General features: G+C 34.7%; 1 protein-coding gene across 1 annotated transcript in view; it reads right to left on the bottom strand.

Moving 5' to 3' along the window:
* LOC135846459 (hemicentin-2-like) overlaps positions 1-24,220 on the bottom strand; it is a 360,089-nt gene that overhangs the window by 43,205 nt on the left and 292,664 nt on the right. Inside the window, exon 6 of the mRNA XM_065365557.1 lies at positions 19,970-20,131. Coding sequence (XP_065221629.1) covers positions 19,970-20,131 — 162 coding nt within the window. The remainder of the gene's footprint in view (positions 1-19,969; positions 20,132-24,220) is intronic.

Here is a 24,220-nt window from a genome sequence, read left to right on the forward strand (position 1 = left end):
ATTCGTGCTTATTTTTCCCAAAATGGTCATCGTAGTACGTCAAAAACGATGATTTTTTTTTACCACCATGAAATTCCAACCAAACGCGTATAATTCTTCGAATGTGCCGAATGGTGCGAAATTGAACTACAGCAGAGCAACAGTATAAAAACGTCTAAATCGAATCGTTCGCATTTTACAACGTCGCTCATTTATTATAAAATGGCGCGCCACAAAATCAAGAAAAAAACATAATTATGTACCGAAAGAATTAGCTTTATTATTATTTTTTTATATCCGATATGACGATAACTCTGAGAAAGGGGAATAGTCTGTAGCAAAGACGTCGGGAAAAGAAAAATGGCAGAATTAAATTCCTCGTCATAAATCAACATCGTATCGCAGTGTGCTAAAAAGATTTTACACCAAGGTTATTTAGATGCTTTATTGCTTTTCATTCGCATGACGATATCAACAGCCCCATCAAAAGGAGAGAGGAATTTGGTTATCAAATTATCATAAGCACTAAAAACTGTGATTCAAATAGGTAGGTATTCGTAAAGTTGGAATAATTCTTTCTTAATCAGGGGTCATTCCATGTCAATTCGACCAAAAAAAAATAATAATTCTCCCCTTGTGGGAATTATTCCAATCTAACTACCTTAGGAAGGGGGTCAATTAATTACTACTTCTATTATTGTTTAAGCGGTGCTAATTACAACAGCGTATTCATCCTAATTTATAACGATTCTGCCAGTTTGGATATAATGCGATTTTGAGTGTTATGTCTTATGTCTACCCACCCAATTAGTGAGAAACCCGCAATCAGTTTGGTCCCAACCCCAGCTCAGGGGGCGAATGGGGGGCTTCAGTTATTTTCACGTTGTCTCGAGGTACTCAACTTCAGCAATGCCTTTAAAGCTATGATACTTTGATCAAAACTGATTTCACAACGTTCAAAAGGACATTTCATTTTCAACTTTTCAAGTATTTTGAAACTTTCAGAAGTTGAACTTTGAAATTGAAAGTTTAAATTTCAAAATGGCGCTGTAGGCGGCAGCTACCATTTAAAACTCTGAAAACATTTCCACAGTTGTACCTTTTTTATGTTTTTTCGAAATATTAGGGGGTGGGGGGATCAGCCTTCCACTTTTCAAAATTTTGTTATCTGACCGCTTTTGGGATAATTTTCATATAATTCAACCCCGCCAGAGATAGGAATAATTGAACAATGTTTCCACCTCTGAAAAGAAATTACACAAGTTTACTTACTCACATTACCTGTGAATTACTTGCATTTCTTTTCATTTCATTGGTGTTGATAAAATTGAATAACCAGTTCGCCATAAGCTGGGAACTTCGATTGATGTTCCCAGAATGTCTCAACCAACTTTTGCTTTGTAAAATGCAACATTCTCCTCCCATGACCCTAGAATTTTTTTTTGAATGTCTGATGACTCCTTGGTGCATTCTGGTGAGTTTTTGGTGAAAGATTTACCATAACATCACCAAGTGAGTGTTCTGTCATTTGTATGGCAAATTTTTCATAAAGAAATCACCAGAATGACCTCATGGCTTTTGACAATTTTTTCGAATGTTGGGCGACTTCTCGGCGAATTCTGGTGACTTCTTGGTGGCAGATTCACCAGAAGTCACCCAAGTGGGTTTTTTGTAGCAAATTGTTGGTGAATAAATCACCAGAATGTCCTCATGTCCCTAGAAATTTTTTTCAAATGTCTGGTGACTCTTTGGTGAATTCTGGTGACTCCTTGGCGGCAGATTCACCAGAAGTCATCAAGTGTGTGTGGTAGCACCCATGCCAGTATGTGATACTATAATTGTGACTGTATATTCTCCTCCTTGGTCTGCGTGTTAACTCCCATTTAAGCCAAACCCATAAGTGACTGGGACAGTTCAAGGCTTCATGCACCAAACTGGAGCTATTCTTTCATCACTACATAAGTAGCTGTGGCAAAGAAATACAAAGGAGAATTCAGTCTGTTATGCTTGTGTATGTCCTCGCACTATAGGTGACCAAAGATGGTAATCTCGGGTACCTGATCAATACTTGAGCCCTTTGTGAGTGTCATTGTTGTTATATGTGATTCTATTAATTGCTGCAATATACCCATACAACAGTTGCTGATGTCGACATTTGCATTGACTTATGTTTTTTTCCAACATCGTGATGGAAAAGTCACCAATTAGTTATTTAGTAGGAATCTTTTGTCCATAAAGAAGTCGGGTTAGGTAATGAAAACTTTTAAAAAAATTTTATTTTGGATACCTCAACATACCATCTCGACATGTAGATGTTGATTTTGATGCTTGAAATTTGCATCTACAACTATGTTAACCAATTTTTCAGAATTGAAATTTTTGTTTTAGTGTTTAAAAGTTTGGTAAACATTTAAAAATATTATCTTGCTTAAAAAGGATAAGGTAAAGTACCAGTTGTGGATAGGGGTCCCGGTTGTGGATAATCGTTCCTATGGGCTAAAAAAAAAAATTATCGCTCGTATCTTTTTCTGTAACATTTAATCATTTCCTTGCATTCATGACAACATGAAAATTCACCCATGAAGTCTATGTACAAAAGCATTGAAGTTTCAAAATGATAAAAATGCAGATTTTAAAATTTTTTAGAAGGAAAATTTCAATGATGGAGAAAAGCGAGTCAAATATGTAATTTTTCATAACTGCGGAAGTTTTTGGATAGTAATAAGATGAAATAACCACCTCTGCATATTTTTGAGAATTTTTGATTTCATTTAGTACTATTTAGAGCAGTCTTTGTCCGCAACCGGGCCAGGGGGCCCGGTTAGCGGATAATTGGAAGTTTTTAAGATTCTCTACTAAGAAATGAAATATTCTTGATTTTTTTTTCCTCCCAAGTATTATGTAGTTCAACAGTTACACTACACAACAAAATCAAAAAAATTTGAAAAAAGTTGAAATTTGGGCTTCTCAGAGCATGTTGAAAAAAGTATAACCACAACTGGTACTTTACCTTAGTAAATTTTTAATTGCATTGATAAAAATATTCACTTTTCCCTAGTTTGGAGTTGTCAATGTTATGTCGATGTGAAAGTTGATTGTCCACAAATACATCAACACCAACATAGACCAAATTTTCAAATATTTCTCAAATTTGGAAAATCATGTTGATGTTGTGGATGTAATTGTTGATGTCAAATTCCATATCAACATTAACATTGACATGTTGTCAACATGAAAATGTATTAGTTAGTACTCTTAGATGAAGTATTGCACCTTTCTCAATATAAAGACTTTAACGATCAACTTCTAGATTGTATAGACTTTCTGTCTGTACTTCTTGGGGGTGGCCTTCTTGTCTGTGCTGTTTTCAGCACAAGCAATAACTACCTTAGAGAAATAATTTTTGGAGAAAAATTTTCAATTTTGAAACTAAAATTTCACAACTTTATGTAACAGGAGGTCGATGTAAATTTCAATGCCAATGTCAATCCATCCACATCCGTCACATTTGAATCCTACATGTTGATGTAAATATTGACCCTGTGTGTAGAGCCAATTGTTGACATGAATGCTGATCAGCATTGGTTGACAATTGCATCAACAATTGGCTCGACATAGGGTCAAAATTCACATTGACATGTGGCATCCAAAAGTGATGGATGTGGATGTGGATGGGTCGACATTCACATCAAAATTAGCATGGTCATTGTTGTTTGGGTATGTTTTTTATGTCAAGCCCTTAAATTGTTGTGATATATGTTACTATTTTGAAAGGTCTACTGCGAACACAGATTCCTTCCGATCATTGTTGTGGCATGTGTAGGTATATAGTCTCTATTACAGTGGGCCCCGCTTATTATGGTCGCATTTGTCCGAGGAAAATTGATTTTATTAAGCGGGTGATTTTATAAAGCGAACTTTTGAAAAAACACAATTTTCACATAAAAAAATTGACTACAACTTCACAATGTACATGCACACTAAAAATATGAATTAAAATTACGATAGGTACTCCCGAATTTGCGATTTAGGTACATCACACATCTATTTTTCAAATTTTCAAATGTTTAGACCTTTTTCCCTTTATCGTCACTTGAGAGAAAGTTGTTAGAAATCAAAATTTAAAAATAAGAGAATAGTAAGTGAAAAATTCCAAAATTTTTTATTCAAAGTATGAAAAAACAGGCCATTTTCCCAAAAATACCTCAATATTTTCACAAAATGATTCTGCTAAGCGGGGAATTTGATTACAATAAACGAGTGATTTTCTGTGTAATTAGGTACAAAAAATGGGGACCAAGCCATTTGATTGCATTAAACGGGTGATTTTATTAAGCAGATCCATAATAAGCGGGGCCCACTGTAATTTAGGATACAATTAGTTATAATTACCTCTAGCTAATCTGTGAGTTGTTATAAGTTGTATATTTGTAAATTTATCGCAAATATTTATGTACAAGTGTAGATATATGGTAGTAGTTTTGAGTTCTCATTTCATTGGTATAATTAAAGAGACACTCCAACTAGTACACATCAGCTTTGTGACCTCTCCAAAGCTTTCGACAGAATAAAACATAATATCCTTGTGGCTAAATTAGAACACTATGGTATTCGGGGTGTTGCCAAAAAACTCATCAAATCCTACCTAACCAATAGAACACAAAGAGTGAAACTAGTGTCTAAAGAAGGGATTGTTATATCTGACCTAGAAAACATTACCATGGGAGTACCACAAGGTTCAAACCTAGGGCCATACTTTTTTATTATGTATGTAAATGATTTTCCCCACTGTACCAAAAACAAAACTATACAATTTGCAGATGACAACACAGCAATTACAAAAGGACTCAACTGGACCCTAGCAGTTGAGGAAGCTGAAAAAACCATTCTAGAAATGCAAACTTGGTTCATAGTAAATGGAATGGAACTAAATCTAAATAAAACAACAATTATGCCATTTTGTACATCTACTACCCAACCCTCATCTTTGATCTCTTCTCTTGACCTCATCCAAACCTGTGAAAATACCACATTCCTTGGCACTATAGTTTCTAACAACCTAAGATGGACAGCACAAACTGATAAACTAGCTAATCGCCTCTCTACAATAGCTTATATCATGACCCAACTACACCATATCACATCAACTCAAACTAAAAAAATTGCTTATTTTGGGCTATTTCAATCCATTGTAACCTACAATTTGGCGTTTTGGGGAGGTACCCCCACCCTGTTAAACAGAATATTCCTAATACAAAAACGAATTCTACGGAAAATTTATGGCTTAACTTGTACTGAATCATGTAAAGATCTATTCGTTTCAGAGAAAATCCTAACCCTTCCCTCGTTATACATTCTTGAAATCGGAGTTATGGTGAAGAAAAAAACAATAAAAACATCCACAACAAGCCATCAGTACCCCACACGAAATAGAAACCAGCTTGCAATAAACTACTTTAAAACAACAACTTTGCAATCCAATATCGATACGATGGCAGTAAAAATCTACAACTCTTTATCCTCTGATCTAAAAAACATAAATTCTACAAAAACATTAAAAAAATATCTGAAAGCATGGCTAGAGACAAAAGCTTTCTACACAGTGCAGGAACTTTTAGACCCTCAAACACTGTAACCAATTATACGTCTACACCTACTATTACCTACCTGTATATTTATCTATATTTATGTATAACTTGTACAAGGCCAAAAGGCATAAATGTACTAAATAAAGAATTGAATTGAATTGAATTGAACCTATAAGTAGTAGTTCTAATAGGTGAGACTATTTTAATGCAGAGTTGAATTGGTGAAAATCCCGTAATCTATCTAGGAAAACCAAAGGGAACGATACGTCTATTCTTTGTGAATATATATTCCGACCTTAAACCACCCCTCAGACTGATAATAATAATCAACCCCAATAGCATTGTCGTCTATTTTGTCCGAGTACAAGTGGGCTTTTTTTTAGTCTTTTATATAGCGAATTGTTTGCCAAAAAAACACCGGAATGTCCTCATAGCCTTTAAAAATTTTGTTGAATGTCTGGTGACTCCTTTGATTTCTTGAAATTGTGTCTAATTTTTCTGAAAACAACAATCAAAAACCTTGGAAAAGAAATTGAATAAACGAATATTGAAATATTATGATGATTCATCTTTTTGTGTAAAAATTTAACTATTAAGCAAATTATTTATTTTTTCATGTTTTTTTTTTTTTTGCAAAATACCTACCTAGTTGAAATTATACTCATTACATATTTCAATAGTTGGTCAGTTTGGTAAATTTTGAATATTTGACTGAAATAAAATGAAAAACATTGTAAAAGAAAAAATCAAAAATACTTTTTCATGACCAAGAAATGAAAACAGAATATCACATTGTGACTATTGAACAAATCAATGAAGGTGTGATGTCACAAAAAAATTCAAAATAAGTTATGTTAATTTCAAATTTTGGTCTAGAAAAAATGTATAGAGTCCTGGCGAGTAAAATGAATTGCAGCTATCCAATTTCAATCATTTTCATCGCAAACTGTGATTTCTGTAATAAGTGTTCTCAAAAAATAAGTATAATATGCATCAAGTTTATAAAATATGTACCTTCAGAATATTATCGTTCAGTTGGAAATATGCAGCAACATCTGTATCGCGAATCACTTCCTAGTACCTACATACATTTACGTCGGTTATTTACGAGGCTTATTTTACCAATAAACGAAGCAGATAGAGCACACCACATGTCGTAGGGTACAAGTTTGACTATATTTAAGAGTATGGAAAAGTTAGAAAACGCATATTTCTCGCAGAATACTTACCGTAGTAAGTATTTATACTTACGATGGGTGTATTCGAATGAAAGTAATACGGTTATACTTTCAAGAAGACGAGAAAAAAGTTCGTAATGCATACCTAAGGAAAATCAAAAGGTCGATTGAGGAGTAGAAGGGACAGTATGCTGGCGAGAAAAGAGCACCACACATATGCAAGGAGCGAATAAAAATCGCAACTTTTGTACATCTCGTAGCATAATATAGTATATATGAAAGAAATACATCTCTCTTTCTAGTACCTATGCATTAAGTTTACTTATACGTAGGTACGAGTACAAAGATCAGTATGGGTTAAAAGGAGAAGAGGTGAAGAAGATAGGGCAAAACGAATAGAAACTCCATAATAACACACTACACGTTGTTGGGGCGAGTTCCTGTCGGACATTCTAAACGATTCGGAAAACGCGTAATGATAGCTTTAGCATCGTGATTCTTTCAAGTGAGAGGGAGAAGAAAGATGAGATTTAGAATTAAAAGTTTATCCGTATATTGTACGAATATACGAAATGTGGCGCACGTTTTTCGCTTCATTTAATATTCTCAACTCGCTTAATAAATTTTTCCACCTCAAAAATATCCCGAAAGCGGTGCGAAATATTCCGGTATAAATTAACGCGCTGCTTCGCACAGCCAACCGACCAACCGACTGAACAAGGTTTAAATTACGAGACCTGGTTCGACCCTCGTCTCTCGCCTCGTCTAACTCGGGCCTATATTTGGACGATAGATGCTTATCAATGGCTAGGTTAGGTAACTCGACTCATCTTTCGCTACTTAATTGCCAGATAAAAGTGGATGATAAAAATTTCAATTTTAAATCTTGGCCCAGCACTATGAGGCAGTCAGCATGATATTCTCGTAGACCCAAATGGCTATACCTATTTCGACCCTGAAAGATAAACGTAAAAATGACTTCGCCAAGAAAATTGAACGGTTGAGTTAAAAATCCGACTTATTTTGTACTATAAGCGAATAATCGAGAGTTTTAAAAACCCGAGATATCGTTTTGTATGGAACTTCTAGGTATTTTGGTACTTTCGTTTATTGAAAATGTTCGTGAAATTTAACGCTCGTCGTTCGTTTATTGCTTTCTATAGAATTTGCTGCATTGTGCACCCCAAAAATTTCGATAAATCCCCTCCAAAAAAAGGCGCCAAAATTTCACGAACCTTAGCAAAAAAATTTAGCTAACTATAGGTGTTGGAAAAGATTGAAAAAAATTCGACATGTTTGACAAAATTAAATCCACGTCGTAAATATCGATTTAATTGAGGTCTTTTGAGTCGTTTCCCCCTGCTCGTATGTTTCAAATCGAGAACTTCGGACCATGAAAGGATTTTACGAGTTGGATTTTTGTTCGATTCATTCGTAGAAATTGTCGTTATCCGGAGTGTTAATTTTCCTTCTCATCGTACGGGTGTGAAGTACGAAACGAAAAATATCTACTCAACGATGTAGTAGTAAACGATTTGGTGGTGGGAATTCATTTGAATAAGGGTATTCGTGTAAAGAATAGGCAAAAGCGTTTTGTTCTGTTCGAGTGAAAGTTGAATGCGAAAATGTTGATATTTGTGTTTGAGTTTCATTCTTTGCTACAAGTACCTACACGACCTAACACCGACGGAAAATTTTTGTGTGAGGTTTTGCTACTTTAACGTTCCCAGAAACGTGGGAAAGGCGACAACACGACGTTAATTTTTTATGATTATCGTTGCGCGAAACTAAATGAAAAGGACACGTTACCGGTTACGAGTTTTAATTTGAAGTGGCGTCGTTTTATAAAATTTTCGTCTCTTTTGAGATGAGACATTCTTACCACACGTAAAACCAGATGTGTGGGATTTCGAGAAACGTTCACCACGATGTGATGGATTCTCTGTGACGATAGATAACTGGAATTATGTAGTTTTCTAATGGGAAAACCACGATGTGGAAAAAAATTGCGTTTTTTTTTTGTATATTCACAAAGGGAAGAAAAGGGGAAGAACTAGGTACACCTATTTATGCTGCACTCAGAAGCATGACGAAGCAATGTGTCGTGAGGGGAGGGGGAAACTGAATTTTTTCCAACTGAATGTCCAGAAGTGGTTTGAACAAAGTTTCGAAGGGGAGATGTTGGAATCAAAAAATTATAGTGATTTTGTTGAGTATGTTACTAAAATTTCTCAAGGTAGGTACCTAATTTTTCCATGCTTGGAAATTTTTTAGAATTTGAGCAGCAGAATATTTAGATGTGGAAAATTGATAATTCGAAACATCAAAGATCATACTTCTTGATACAAAAAGTTGAGTGTCGATTTTTCATGGCTTCAACATTTTCAAATGTCGGAACAACCGGTTACTAAATAGTTTCCAGGAAGTTATAATTTTGAAAAAATGAAATAAATAAGCGTCCGAGCGAAGCGAGAGCAAGCTTTTCAAAATTCACAAGTACATAACATATTTTTCAGAACCAAAGTAAGGAACATTATTTTCGATGGCCTATCCAAATTTTTCCTCCCTCAAACTTATATCAGATAAGTAAATTTTAGCTTTTCAATCTAATTGGGCAATTCTGAGAGTGTTAGAATTGCTCAAAATGACTCGAAACCACTTCCAATCGATTTTGGAGTTTAAAAATAAGATGTACATACGTAAAATTTTATCTTCGAGCTCACTTGAATAAGATTTTTATTTTTTCCACTTTTTTTGAAAGGTTTTAAAAAATTCAGCATAAATTGAAAAATGAATTTTTATATTTGAAATTTTGGTTGATGGGGTATTTTTGCATTCTACATGCTATTTTGATTTAGCTTTGTGTCCGGTTTAAGATTTATCCTCTTGACAGAAAAATCCAACAAGCAAGAATAAAAAAACACTTTTTACGAACAAATTGAGTCACTTTTTTTGAAACATTTGTGTAGCAATAATTGATCTGTTACAATCGAATCGAATTGTATTCACGAGCGAGTTGATTAACAGTTGATGAATCATTCGCGAACAAATCGATTCATTTACTTGATTTTAGGTGAATCATTCGCGAACGAATTGATTCATATAAGTAACTCGTTAGTGAACGAATCGATTGATTTACTTGTTTAATAAATCACTCGCAAACGAATTGAATAATTTTTGGAGAATTATTCGCGAACGAATTGATTCGTATGAGTGACTCGTTTGCGAACAAATCGATTCATTTACTAGGTTTTAGACGAATCATTCACGAACGAATAGAATAATTTTTGCTGAATCATTCCCGAACTAATCGATTTGTGACTCGTTCGCGAACGAATCAATTCATTTACTTGATTTTTAATGAATCATTCGCGAACGAATCGATTCATTCGCTTGATTTTTGTTGGATCATTCACGAACGAATTGAATAATTTTCGGTGAATCATTCGCGAACGAATTGATTTGTTTAAGTGACTCGTTCGCTAACGAAAATCGATTCATCTATTTGATTTTTGATGAATCATTCGCGAACGAATGGATTCGTATAAGTGACTCGTTCACGAACGAATCGATTCATTCATTGATTTTTGGTGAATCATTCACGAACAAATTGAATGATTTTTGGTGCATTATTCGAAAATAAATTGAATAATTTTGGTGAATCATACGCGAATGAATTGATTTGTATGAGTGACTCGTTCGCGAACAAATCGATTCATTTGCTTGATTTTTGTTGAATCATTCACGAACGAATAGGATGATTTTTGGTGAACTATTCGCGAACGAATCGATTCATTTGCTTGATTTCTAATAAATCATTCGGGAACGAACCGAATCATTTACTTTATTTTTAATGAATCATTCGCAAACAAATCGATTCATTTACTTGATTTTAAGCGAATCATTCACGAACGAATAGAATAATTTTTGGTGAATCATTCGCGAACGAATTCATTCATAAATTGAAGAATTGATCAATTCGTTCGTGAATTGTTCTGGTTAATAAAAGTAAGGAAACTAGAACGATTTTCCAGTTCATTTTTTCAAATGTAGGGGGGGGGGGGGTCATTTCCCCTTTTTTCGAAAATGGTCTTGGAAAATACGAAATCCAAAAACAAGAAAACCGTGTTTCAAAAAACAATTTGAGGTCTTCCCAAAACATTACTCTCTCTGGCATTATTGGATCCACTCAATGCATAATTTATCGAATTGTTTGGGCTTTTGAAGATACATAGAAGGGTAGTTATGAATCCTGAATATTAGGATTTGAAAATTTTAAAGTAGCTAGATATTGGGAAGGTGTGAAGTAGATCTCAGAACTCAGATATTTAAAAGTTGAATATTTTAAACTTTTGGTTTATTTATTCGAGCCCAATTTGGGCAAATAAACATAGCAGAGAAAAAAAACTGAACCTGATCCCGATTGTTGTTAGATCCAGAACCGAAACTTCAGCACTGGATCCGAACTCCAACCATTGATCCTGATCCTTTATAAATTGTGAAACCGAATCCCTGACCCAACCATCCCTATCCCTACTCCCAATTTTAAATCTGGCTCATGCAGTTCACTGTGCAATTCCTTGTCAATTTTTTTCTTCAGTGGAGTCTGGAGCTGGAGAGAATCACCTTGAAGATTTTCGATTAGAGAGGAGAACATCGTAGAACATTCGCTTCATATCGAGTTCATTTTCCAACGTTGAGTACGAATAAAATTTTGATTTTATGCTCGTAACTTTTCTGAGGCATTTTTAACGAAAGAGAATCGAAGGTTGAAAGTCCTTGAACCATTTTTATGACATCGTTATCACGTAGCAATCTCAAAATGAAATGAGTGTTAACAGATGGTGCGGCAAAACAGTCTGAAAATTCATGTACCTACCTAAGTATACATGAAGCATTCTGCATTACCACCTTGTTTGTTTTATTTTCCAAATTTTTCAAACATGTTTCAAAATATTTTCTTGTATGTGATTTTTCTAGATTGAATTTTTTCCCGATAAATTGCCATCACCTTGAATTTATTTTGTTCTTTCGATATTTGTAGCCTATTTATTCGTCTGGAATTTTATTTCCCGCTGTCAAAGATAAACGGCAATGTAGGCGATATTAAATTTCGTGAAAATTGCTATTTTATTTTCGTTTTTGAAAAATACGACTCTCCATGAGTCCATGTTCCAGATCTAGTACGTTACCCTCGTAATTTTACGAGAGGAAAACGTACAAAAAAATTCCTACTACTAAAAATGTCATTTAGGTATGCAAATTGCTTGGAAATTTGGCGTTAAATTTATGTCTCTTTGGCCAACTTAGATACCCATGGTGGACATGAAATTCGACCTGGTCTGCATGATCCTTTTTCAAATACAATAGAACTGTCTGCAAATACCCAGATAGCCAACAAAAATATGGCTAACTGTACCTAGGATAGTAAGTTGGGTAGGTACAACGTGCGTGTAGATTTAGCCAAAAATTTTCGTTACATTTTCAGAATACGATAGGCCAGCTTGAACAGTATTGAAAATGAAATTACGAAAATAGATAGAATCAGATTATATTACCACTGGGTCGAATTTACGAGCATATATTTGTACGTATGCATCGATATAATATAGGGAAGGAATGGTGTCTGGGGGATGGAGAAATGGAAGCGAAGGGTGTGAAAAACTAACTCATTCAGATCCACAAACGATACGATTACTATCAAAAACGAATGGCGTATAAGTGTACGAGTTTAATGTTGTATAAAATACACTGTATAATACATAGCGTAATATAAAACAAAAGAGAGAAAAAGAGTCAACGGCGACATGACTTTTCGTTCGTATACAAAACAAAACGCCTACTTGGTTTTAGTATTAGAGAGAAACGCCAACGAACACGTCGCAAAAATGCTGTTATCGTAATACACAACATACACAGTATATGTATACTATACATTATAAACACTAATTTTCAACGTATATATACAGTATAAGCGAACACAAAACAAAGTCGGACGCGAAAAATGAAAGCAGATACTATTTTAAAGCTGCGAATAAATTTCTACTCGCGAAGCTGCTTTTAATACAAAAATTTTGCTCTCTCAAAGAGAGAGAACAGTGGCTTGGGTTTTCGGTGGGCATCTTGTTTACAGCACAACAACAGAAAACCAAAGACTTGTCTCCATTTCGGCGTTAAATAGCTTTTTGTTTAGAGTTTAATTTTTATGCTATTGTTAAATTTTGGGCGAATAAGACATGAATGCAAATACTTACGGTATGTACCTTATAAGACTTGAACATATAACACCTGTTAAAAGTTCCTTGTTAAGCGTATATATAGCATATAAACTTGACGCCGAATTTATAATTAAAGTTGAAACTTCGGCGATACCGTAGGCGCAGCAGGAGGCGGTGTTTGAGGCGTTTTAACAGAATGGGAATCCGCTTTACTAAAATCCCATCCAGCCATCAGTCATTACTCGATAATAAAACGAATTTACATATTTACCAGTTATCGTGTACCCTCTTCTCGCCACCAATCCGTTATATCGCGGTTTGGAAATTATTTTTACAGCATGCGAAAGCTTTTCGACGACAAATTGGCGCGAAAAATTTTATCGAATTGTGGCACCGTCACGTGCTACGTTCCGTATTCGTTTTTCAAATCAGCTCGTGATGATGATTCCGCGATGTGCTGAAGGTAATTTGAATAAAAAATGTTAATAGATGGTATTTTATTATTCGTATTGTGGCTTGGTTTATTGCTCCGGCGAGTATAAATACCAATTTTAGGATCGGTTTTATTATTATTACGTTTTTTGCCTCGGTTTTGTACGTATTGATTTTCAACGTGCGGTGGTGAGGATTGTGACTTTGGAAGGTTTGAGAGGAATTTTAAAAGGTCCTACGAGAACTCGTTTGGAAATGTGAATATTTTTCAGTTGCAAATTTGAATTTTGGTTTTAAAAAATTCGAAAATTGGAAAATTTTTATTTCTTTTTGAAAATTGGTCAAAAAATTATATTTTTCTCGAATTCCATCTTCGAAAATTGTAAGAGTATGGGAAAATATTCAAGCCTGTCTACCATGTTTTCTACAAGGTCAAGGATTTACAAATAATAATTCATCGTCTTCACCACACCTCTGGTATAAATTCGACCTTCGAATAGTCTCTATGTTAAAAAATCTCACATACATCTCACAATGGATGTTCAGCTCACAGCTGCACCGCGGTCCTCCTTATTATACATACAGCACTTTCCCAACCCCATACATTGTCACACATATTATAATCGTCATATGCTCACTTCACCATCTAAAACTCGCAAGTTTCAGTAAAAACAATTTGCGCAAGACGACAAAAGCGACGCGACATTTGTTTATAATGCCCAAACTCGCGTGTGTATTTTGTACATTTGCACACACTGACGCAACGTTTTCAACTCCATTAACACAAATAAAGGCCGAAGCTGAGTCTCGAGCCGAGTCTCGCCATCGCCACCGCACAAACAATTCATTGTAAAATTGCCTTCCACACGCGTTTAAAGTTTACACCATTCTTCCTCCATCCTCGTGTCTCGAATTCGTGATAAAAATTCGTTCGACATAAACAAGCATTCATATTTTTTCACATTATTTAGAAAGTTTTCGTCAGCTCGGCCCAACTCAACGAACGCACTCGCAGCACACGCCTTGAACATTTCTTGGCGAATAAAAATTTTCGTCTTTTATAAGTACATTATATATTTTCTAAAAATGATGACTTGGGCATTGATAGACCGACCGTGGTCAATGTAAATCATTAGCCATTAGGTACATTATTTTATTGTACGAATATGAACTTGGTCGTTTTCTCGCAGTTTGAGATCTTCTTTTTCACCTTAAATTGGTTTCAAATATAATTTTTTTCACTTGCCTTGGATCTAGAAAAATAAAACTTGTTTTGTAAAAATTCAATATCACGTTCGAGTAACCTATAATAATTGCTGTCAGTCAATTTTTGTTTCCTAACTGAAGAAAATTTCAAGGAAAAAAATAAGAAAATTTGAGATTTATTTGTTTTTTTACTCTTTCTTATCCCCCCCCCCCCCACAAAAAAACCGCGAAGATTTGATAATTTTCGAAAATATTTTTCCACGTTCCAATAAAACAAAATTCCAGCATAACCTACTCGCATTGTTTTGAATTTCGATATTCGAACGAAAACAAATCCGATGATTATCAATTTGATGATTCTGTTATTCCGAAAATCGTATTACATCTGAAGAAACATTTCCTTATCGTATTAAGTCATTTTCAAATATCTCGAATAGCGAATTCTGTCATCGATATTTTTTCACTATCTGAATTCCAAAGCAAAGAATGTGATGTATGTAAAAAAAATAAGGAAAGAAAGAAGAAAACAGCCAAACATTTTCGCATAGCGATTGATGACGTTATAGGTTTTTGCGTATTTGGTCGCGATTTAGGGAAAATAAAAAGAAATAAATGTTATTTATTATTTTTTTTTCAAAATATCTCTCGGTCTTGACCTTTAAAAACTAACAAATCTCATCGAATAACAAAACTGAGAAAACGTGAAAATTCAGATTTGAAATACAAAAAAAGTCGAGGAAATTTCAAATGAAATACTATAATTAACATAATAAGACTCATAATGGAATTCTTCGAACTGGCACTTTTCTATTTGAACTACACATAAACCAAGCTAGAACGAAAGAGCATTGCCTAAAAACGCCATAACTGAAAGTTCAGATCCAAAAGCCCAAGTTTGGGTTTTTGAAGAATTATTGAAAATTTTAAATAAAAACTTTTATGAGGAAAGTGAACCAACATGAATAATTCCTTCAGTTCAACTCCCACACATCAACAAGTACCTACTAAGTAGTTTTGGGACATTCTGGAGCCTCCAGCGATTTTTCGATTTTCTCCAGAAACATTAAGTTATTCTGGACAGGCCAAAACATGAGTTGACCCTTATTGCGTACTCTTTTGGTCGTTTTAGGTGATTATTCCGAAATTCTATAGGAGCACCGGTTCAAAAATGAATTTGGAGCGAATTTGTAAATTTCAGAAACAGGGGGAGGGGAGGGAATTTTTAAACAAGGAATATAAGGAGCCGGTTTCTCAGTAAACTATCAATCTGGTTTGTCTATAGAATCACATGTCTCGAAAACAATCGCTATTTTGACCTATTTGGAGTCTCCAGCGACTTTTCAAGTTTCCAATTTCTGAAATTTTCTTCTTGAACTGAGTTTATTTTTGATCCCTCCAGAGTAATTGAAATTCGTGGAGAAATTATCTAAAATTCTCTGAAGTCCTCGAAAATTCTAAATTGCAATTGCTCTCGAGTCAGGTGATAATGTGAGCATATCAAATCATCATAATTTCCCGAAAAATCTGCTTGTTGAATGCCTTTTTTGAAAATCTGACTTTTTTCCACTTTTCTAAATTGAAAGTCACGCTAAGGAGCTTTACAAAGCTCAAGAAAGGCGTTGAAAAAAGAAAAAAAAAAGTAAAAAAATCACCAAAACAAAGTGTTAGAACACCATCCTTGATACTTTTGCGACGTATTTAGCCTGTATTTTGATCAATAATACAGTAAAATGTTAATGTGCATTGCTTCACCAAAAAAAATCCAGATGCTGCCAAAAATTGCTTGAAACAGTTCAGGATGTGAACTAGAAATTGAAAAGCCGACTGCAAATAGATTTTTATTTGTAAGCCACGAGAGCTACAGCACTGTGATGAAAAATTTTGAAAATAAACGACAGTGGGTTTTGCGCCAGGAATGAAAAATTTTGACGTCAAATTGCTCTAATCAGAACAAACCGGAAAGGCTACATAGGTGGGCGGGTTCTGCGCCAGGAATGAAAAAAATCCGACACGCAATTGCCTCAATCAAAACGAGCATGGAAGGCTACAGAGGTAGCTGGGTTCTGCGCCAGAAGTTGAAAATTTGACGGTCATTTGCTTCAATCAGAACGAATTTAAAAGGCTGCAAAAGTAGGCGGGTTCTACGCCAGGAATGAGAAATTTGACGCTAGATTGCTTCAATCAGAACGAACATGAATTGCTACAGATGTAGGCGGGTTCTGCACCAGGAATAAAAAGTTTGACTCTCAATTGCTTCAATCATGAACATACAGGAATGAGTACAGAATTGGGGGGAGGCGGGTTCTGCGCCAGGAATGAAAAATTTAGCCATTTTCAGGATGGAACATTCTTTGGCCCCCTCCTATTCTAAACACAATTCTTGTCATGTTCCATGAGTGAGCAAATTGATTGAGATTATATAATTTGACTCGAAAGATGGGCGGGTTCAACTCCAGAAATCAAAAAATGTGCTAAAAACACAAGCGAGGAGCTTCTTTTTTTTATAAGGTAAATTGCCAATAGTGTGCGGAATGAGGAAAAAATTTCATTATTTGAATTTCAAAAATACTGCTGAAGCTTTTTGAACAATCGCCTACAATTACCAGTAAACTTACAAAAAAGTATTCAGAAATGAGTTTAGAGTAAACAAAATTCCATCAAAAACCATTGAAAAAAGTGAGAAAAATTATCTATTAAACCATTAAAAAAATGCTAAAAATCGTCAAAATTAGCATAATTTTTCTGAAAAAAAAAAAAAAAAAAAAAAAAAAAAAAAATAGGAATAAAACCAAAAAAAATTATTTGAAGAAACTTTTAAAGTCAACTCAACTCTATAAAAAAAATAATAAAACTGACAAAAAATTGTTTAAAAAGTCACCAAAAATTTTGTTACTTACTTTGAATTTTTCAACAAACTGAAGCTTTATGCAAATAACGAATTCCTAAAGCTAAGTAAATATTCAAGTAAGTAATCAAGAAATTTTTTCAAAATTTAAATGAAAAATAGAAAATTGAACGCATTGGCTCATTACACTTTGGGTTATTTTTTTATTCAGTTACAAGACAATTAGGTACGTAGAATTATTGGTGTATCCGCATACCTAATCAGAATTATTTCTAGCTCAGTCAAATAGAGGAAAAAATAGGTGAATCCAAACATAAATTGCGAATCTGCGACCAAAGGTTTTTTGGTGAACATTATCCAGGTTACTATGGTGAACAACATACTAAAATTTCCCGCAATTACTCTTAGAGTCAATCCCCCCCCCCCCACATAGTTGATCAAAGCCCCAAAATCATGTTTTTTCCAAAAAAAAAAGTTCTAAAATATCTACTTTTGAGTACAATGAGCTCAGTAATCATTTCATCTCCTCTTCAATACCTATAAAATGCGACCCTTCAAAATGACACGTGATTTTAATAATTGTACATTTTTAAAACTTGGGACTTGCCGACTTGGAACCTGTTCCAATTGATCAAATGAAGTCAAACTTGGGGAATGGGATTATTCGGAGAGCTGGAGTTGACCTCTGGAGTTCGGAGGGTCAAAGTTGAAAATTACAGAAAGGTCATTTTTTTGGAGTGGCATAATATGGTCTCAAATGGATGAAAAGGGTTAAAAATCATACCATATTGGTCATTATTTCCATTGTGATCAACATATCCAAATTTCAGCTTCCTATGTCATCCCCACTCCTTTTAAGGTGGAAAAACCATCTATACCACACTATATAGCAGAAAATGAAATTCAAGCAATTCTTTACATGGCCATCATTGAAGAAGGAAAAAAATCAATCACTTTCGAGCCTCTCATCTGATAAAATTTGTTTTCTGCGTTACCTGCGTTGAAATTGCATTATTCAATGATGTAAATAAATAAATAAACCAAACGAGAGAAAAAAAAATCAAATCCAGGTAAGTAAGTACTCCTTCGTTTCGTACTTCATCGTCGCAAACTTTAAACCACGAAATGGAGAAAAATCGCACACACTTGTTGGCACGTGGCGAACAAAATCCCACCAATAAAAATTCAATCTATTAAGATAAATTTTAAAAGTCAATTTCGCCAAACATCCGTGGACTTTGCGTTCGTGTTAGAAGACGAAGACGACGACGACGGACGCGACAATTCGCATCGCGCTCCTTAACAGCCTTCTTTATAGTATCCGTTGATTGCACAACATCAACACATACACAACGATAGGTACTCGGGGAAGCGAGGAGAACACCAGCGAGATGAAATTTCCACTGTAAGTATATTTGTAAGAACGATTACGTGCGGTTTTATTGCGGTCGTAAAGTCAAAAATGGCTCTATCGAAACGATGTATAAATGTATTTGAAAATTGTTAACGATGCGACTGTATGTAGTATAGCTTCGCATGCTACCGTACGTAAAAGGCATACTCGAACATGTCTGCATCGAAGGGGGGGGGGTCTAGGAGGAGGTTTCAGTTGTACTCGATGTGATACAGTATGTGTAGTAATTTTCGTCTCATTTGTCGCGAAGAATAACGCCGATGCTTATACGCTGTAGGATTTTATAATTGCCTGGCGGGTTTTTGTAAAATGCTACTGTATATCCATATAAGGTCACTTGGGAAAAAGGTCGCCTTCGTATAATATCACACGTAATCAATTTCTCATTTAAAACTTAGCGAGAAAACGTTAGACTACACTTTCAACACGATGCTGCCCTGCCTGCTCTATGTCCTATGTGTACTATACCGCAGCAGCAGATAAGTAATTGTGAAAATGAGACGTTAAAAGACGTGCCCGCCAAAGATGGTCGAAGAGGTGGCAGAGGTACGAATCGGGCAATCATTAAAGAACCGTTCTATCGCCCTCATAATGTCTTATCTTTTAGAGAACGCCGTAAATGACAACATATTGGCGGCAATAAACGTTACCGTCGTCGAGTTTAATCTGTAACTTTATCTGGGCGTTTGTCGGTTTTACTATAGATAGATTTTCTAAATCTAGCGTACTACCTACTGTGCCTCGTCCCGTCGCTCATCGTATACTATAGTCCTATGCTGTAATAACCCACTCGAGTGGGTGAAATGGTGTGCTGCGGCTTGCAAAAGTTTGCAGATGTCCAGGTAATTATACTCTAGCCAAGAGACCCGGTGCGATGGAATTGGTGAGGATGGGGGTAATGGGGGAGGAAGAGTTTGACGATGATCTCGACCAACGTAATGTATACGTAGGTAAGCATATGGCCTAGTGTAGGTGGCTAAAATTTAGCTATAAGTACTTCGAAATAGTTACATAATTTGGCCCCGATGCCTGATACGTGGCTGGGTATTGAATTGAGTATCGAGTTTTGAGTTTTCACAGCTATAAGTATCTAGGTATTTTTCACGTACCTGGCATTCGTAAGTACCGTTATCTCGCTTCGTAGCGTATTTAATTTGCAAGTCCCAATTGTCCGAATCTTCGTTGTGGACTACTTGATACCTGTCGTCAGTACTGTATGTTAATACGCCCGATGTTATGATATGCCAATCTCGTAGCCGTATCCACGTAACCTGTAATTGAATTTACTCTTGTTAATGATGGATGATCAGTTATTCTGTTTTGATGGTAGATGAAAGGGAGAGAAGTGAATGGAGGTTGCTGTAATGAGACAGGTTGATTAACATCTGGTTGAGAGGGTTTGCACGAAGGGTTCGACCTGGGTGCGAATTTACATAGATAGTTGTATTTGACTTTACAAGGTGTTCAAGTTCACAGATCTACGAAATTTTGAAAAGTACAGGAAATGATAGTTAATTTTTAATTCTTGGAAAATGGTTAAGAAAAATCAGTTTTTCTTATCCTTATGATAATATGATTTTTTGGTCATGTTTGTCTTCAGTTCTTCGATCACTTTCTTTGAATTTAAATATTCGTGTTTTTCTGATTGAAATTTCAAAATGATCGAGCAGCCAAATTCATTTTATTTTTAGCAAATTTTTTGAAAATTCAAAATACTTGAAGAAACTGTCTGTTGAAGAAGTTTAGTTGCTTTCAATTTCTTTCAAAAAGAATAGGTAAATTCATTCAATTTGAGGGTCTCAATATATATAAATTATTACCTATTTGACTTTGTGCTACTCTGTCCTCTTCCAAAGCATTTAGAAATTGTGAATTATCCTCCAGGAACATGTAAATTTCTTCAGGATTAGGTGAAGGGAAGAGGTGGTGTAGGGTATTGGTTATTGGTATTGGTAGAAAACAAATTGAATCGATCATGAGTTGTTATTGTTGCTCAAGAGTTTCTCATGCATTCAGAATTGCTTTTGAACCTTTTATTTTAAAATTTTAGATTTTTCTTTTTTAATAACACATCTGAGTACCTTAGAGTCAAACCCAGAATTCTCCACTTTTCACCATTTTGAGAAAAACGCAAAAAACTGATGAAAGGTGGGAATCAGCAGTAGCAGGTTTCTGATCTCGCCTATATATAGTGCTTCGGGTAACAATCGAATTAACAAAAAAAAAAATTTTTTCAAGTCTTTCCATAGCAGTAATTCACGATACCATTTTGGAGAATTCTGGTTTTGACTCCAAGTCTGTAAAAAATATCGAAAATACACGAAAATGCATAATAAAATGAGGGATAATTCTAGATTCAAGTCTGTTGAAAGTATCTCAAGGTTGTTTATAGTCGACTAGAATAAAAAAAAAAAATTTTTTGAAGTATTTTTTTCAAAGTTTGACTTGAACGGGGTATTTTGGACCCCCTAACCATTATGGGATCGAATGGGGTAAAATGTTGAATGGCAATTGATGCGTACCTACTAACTGTACCCAAAACGACCATAATCTCATTTTTGAAAATTTTGGACATTTTTCGGAATTTGACTCTGACCTGGTACTTTGGACCCCCCTGACTGCGTCATTGTGTCAGATAGGTAAAAACGGAGAATGGCAATCGATGCGTACCTACTAACTGTACCCAAAACGATCATAACCTCATTTTTGAAAAATTTGGAGAATTCTGGGTTTGACTCTAAGGTACTCATCTGTGGGTTGAAACGAACATTTAAAAAAAAATTGCGTGAATTTGGTTGGTTAGGACAGATGAGACAAAATTTTATCTTTTCATATTTTCAGAATTTTAGGATCCTTTTAACATGCTTAACACACAAACTCTCCTCTGCCATCTGAGGGATGGAAAAGAGGTTTCTTTCGATTTTGGCAATAAATGAAAATTTTCTAAAATAGGTATGGACAACACTTTTCATGCTGAAAAACATATCAAAAAATTAAGATGGCATCATTTCGTAAAAGCGATTTTAAAAAATTGGAAGTTTCCGAAAAATACAATTTTTTGATTAGGTAAAACATGAAAAAAAGTTTTGATTGGTGAAATTGACCCATTTGACATCGTATGCATTGAAAAATACCCTTTCACTCGATGAAATGAACTCATCACAAAAAAATCAAAATTCTGAGTGAATTGAAAAAATAAACGAATTTTAATTTTTTTGCTACGAGTGTAATTTTTATCAACTTTTTCGTGGAATACGTCAGAAAGAGATCGAAATAAGCTTCAACTTTTTCAATGGATACGTAAAAATAGAGGTCAAATGGGTCAACTTCATCAATCAAGACTTCTTTTCATGTTTATAAAAAAAATCGCACTTTTCCGCGAACTTTCAATTGTTTTAAATTGATTTTACGAAAAAACGCCATCTCAATTTTTTAATATGTTGTTTAGCATGAATAGTTGTCCATAATACATTTTTTTCAGAATTTTTGAGAGTCAGAACGATATGAAAACTACGTTTTGAAACTTTTCGAGCTAATTTGTCGTACAAAAAAAAGGGGCAACGTTGATTTTTATGATATCACCAGAAAGTCTTTCAAAACCCCTAACTATAATTGGAAAAAATTCCATTTTGGTAGGTATCGTGGTAATCGAGTAATTCCACTGCTTGAAATGGATGATATTTAAAGTTCACTGACAATTTTGACACCCCCTTAGCAGCCTTTAAAAAAGGCCTAGACGGTTGCCATTTTCGCCATTGGTCATCCCTTCAAAAGGTCTTTCCACAGGAAAAATTTCAAAAAAAAATCAACGACCCCCCTCCTTCCCATTCAACACTTTTTGGTCGAATTGGCCTGGAATGACCCTAAAAATCAGAAAAATTCAATTTAGTATTCAAAAAATTTCTTTCGCCATTGGTCATCCCTTCAAGAGGTCTTTCCACAGGAAAAACTTCAAAAAAATCGCCGACCCCCCTCCCTACCACTTCTTGGTCGAATTGACGCGGCATGACCCTAAAAATTCAGAAAAATCCAATTTAGTGTGCAAAGAATTTCTATTTATGAGCCAGAATTTTTCAAGTACCTACCTAGGTACTGTAATAATATAATCCTCTTTTTCTTCGAAAAAAGCCCTCTTGTCCACAGGTTATAATAATCTCTTTGTAAAATTAAGTCCACCTTGTAGACTTTTTTTTTGAAAATCCATTTCATACCTATCTAGAACTTTTCTAAATAACCCCCCTCTCAAGAAAAAAATCTCTCTCGATCCTTCAAACAATATCACGTTCTTAAGTGTATGAAGCTCTCAACAAAGAAAATCAAGTGTTTGAAAACATGAAAAATATTATTCTGGAGGCCGAAGTAGGTTTCTTTTTTTTCATTAAAAATGGGGTTATTTTGAAAAAATTCTATTGAAAAATGAAAAATTTTCAAAAAAACACGGGTCACTCGAATTTTTTAGCTTTTCTTTTCAATTTTTTTTCTCACAATGGGAAGTGCTGGAGCCAAAACGTTTTTGAAAGATTGAAAAAAGTTGAAGAAAAATTTTCAAAAAGAATTATCGACTTTGATTCGTTCCATTTTCAAAATAATTTTTCAATTTCTGAAGGGAGCTGTATTCAAGGGGGACCAAAAAATCTTGGAGACCAGGGGAGTTCTTTCTCTCAACAAGTGGACTATTCAGAAGAACTTTCAAGTGGAAACAGAAAATTTCTGATTGGATTGGTTTGGAGTTGAAAGTTATTCATACAGGAAAAATCCCAGGCTCGGAGGTGTCCCTGGAAGAGGGATATGGGCCTCCAAAGATGCAGAAATTCTGAAAAAGTTGTTCTACTTAATCTGTTGTGGTTAAAATGGTGCAATTTTGAAACGTAGCTACCTAATAGCTACCTAACTATTTGAGATTCTATGTTGACTTACACTATTTATACCAAAGTATCAATTTTTGAAAATTGCAGTGGTGCCGCAATCTTTTGATCATCATTGAGAATTTCAAAAAAACAAAAATTATAGACGAAAACTTATTTTTTTTAGTTTTTAGTTTTTGAAAATATGAAGATAGCAAAAACAGTGGCTGAAAATTGACGTCGTCGCTGCATTCCAAAACAGTTTTTTTTTTTTGTATTATCCTTCTATCCTTCTTTTAGAAATTATACCTATCTTTCAATTTTCGGTATTTTCAGAGTTTTCCTACAAAAATTTGGGTATTTAGTCAAAGGATTTCTTCTTTTTGAAATTGTATCATGTACTGAATTGAAAACATCCGAGTTATTAAAAAATTGACGACTAGATCCGAGAACAAAATAAATTTTCACCCCATTATACTCGACCCATTATACTCGACGTTCATATGAACGAGAGGT

The sequence above is a fragment of the Planococcus citri genome, chromosome 5 (genome assembly GCF_950023065.1).
Source record: "Planococcus citri chromosome 5, ihPlaCitr1.1, whole genome shotgun sequence".
Taxonomy (NCBI): domain Eukaryota; kingdom Metazoa; phylum Arthropoda; class Insecta; order Hemiptera; family Pseudococcidae; genus Planococcus; species Planococcus citri.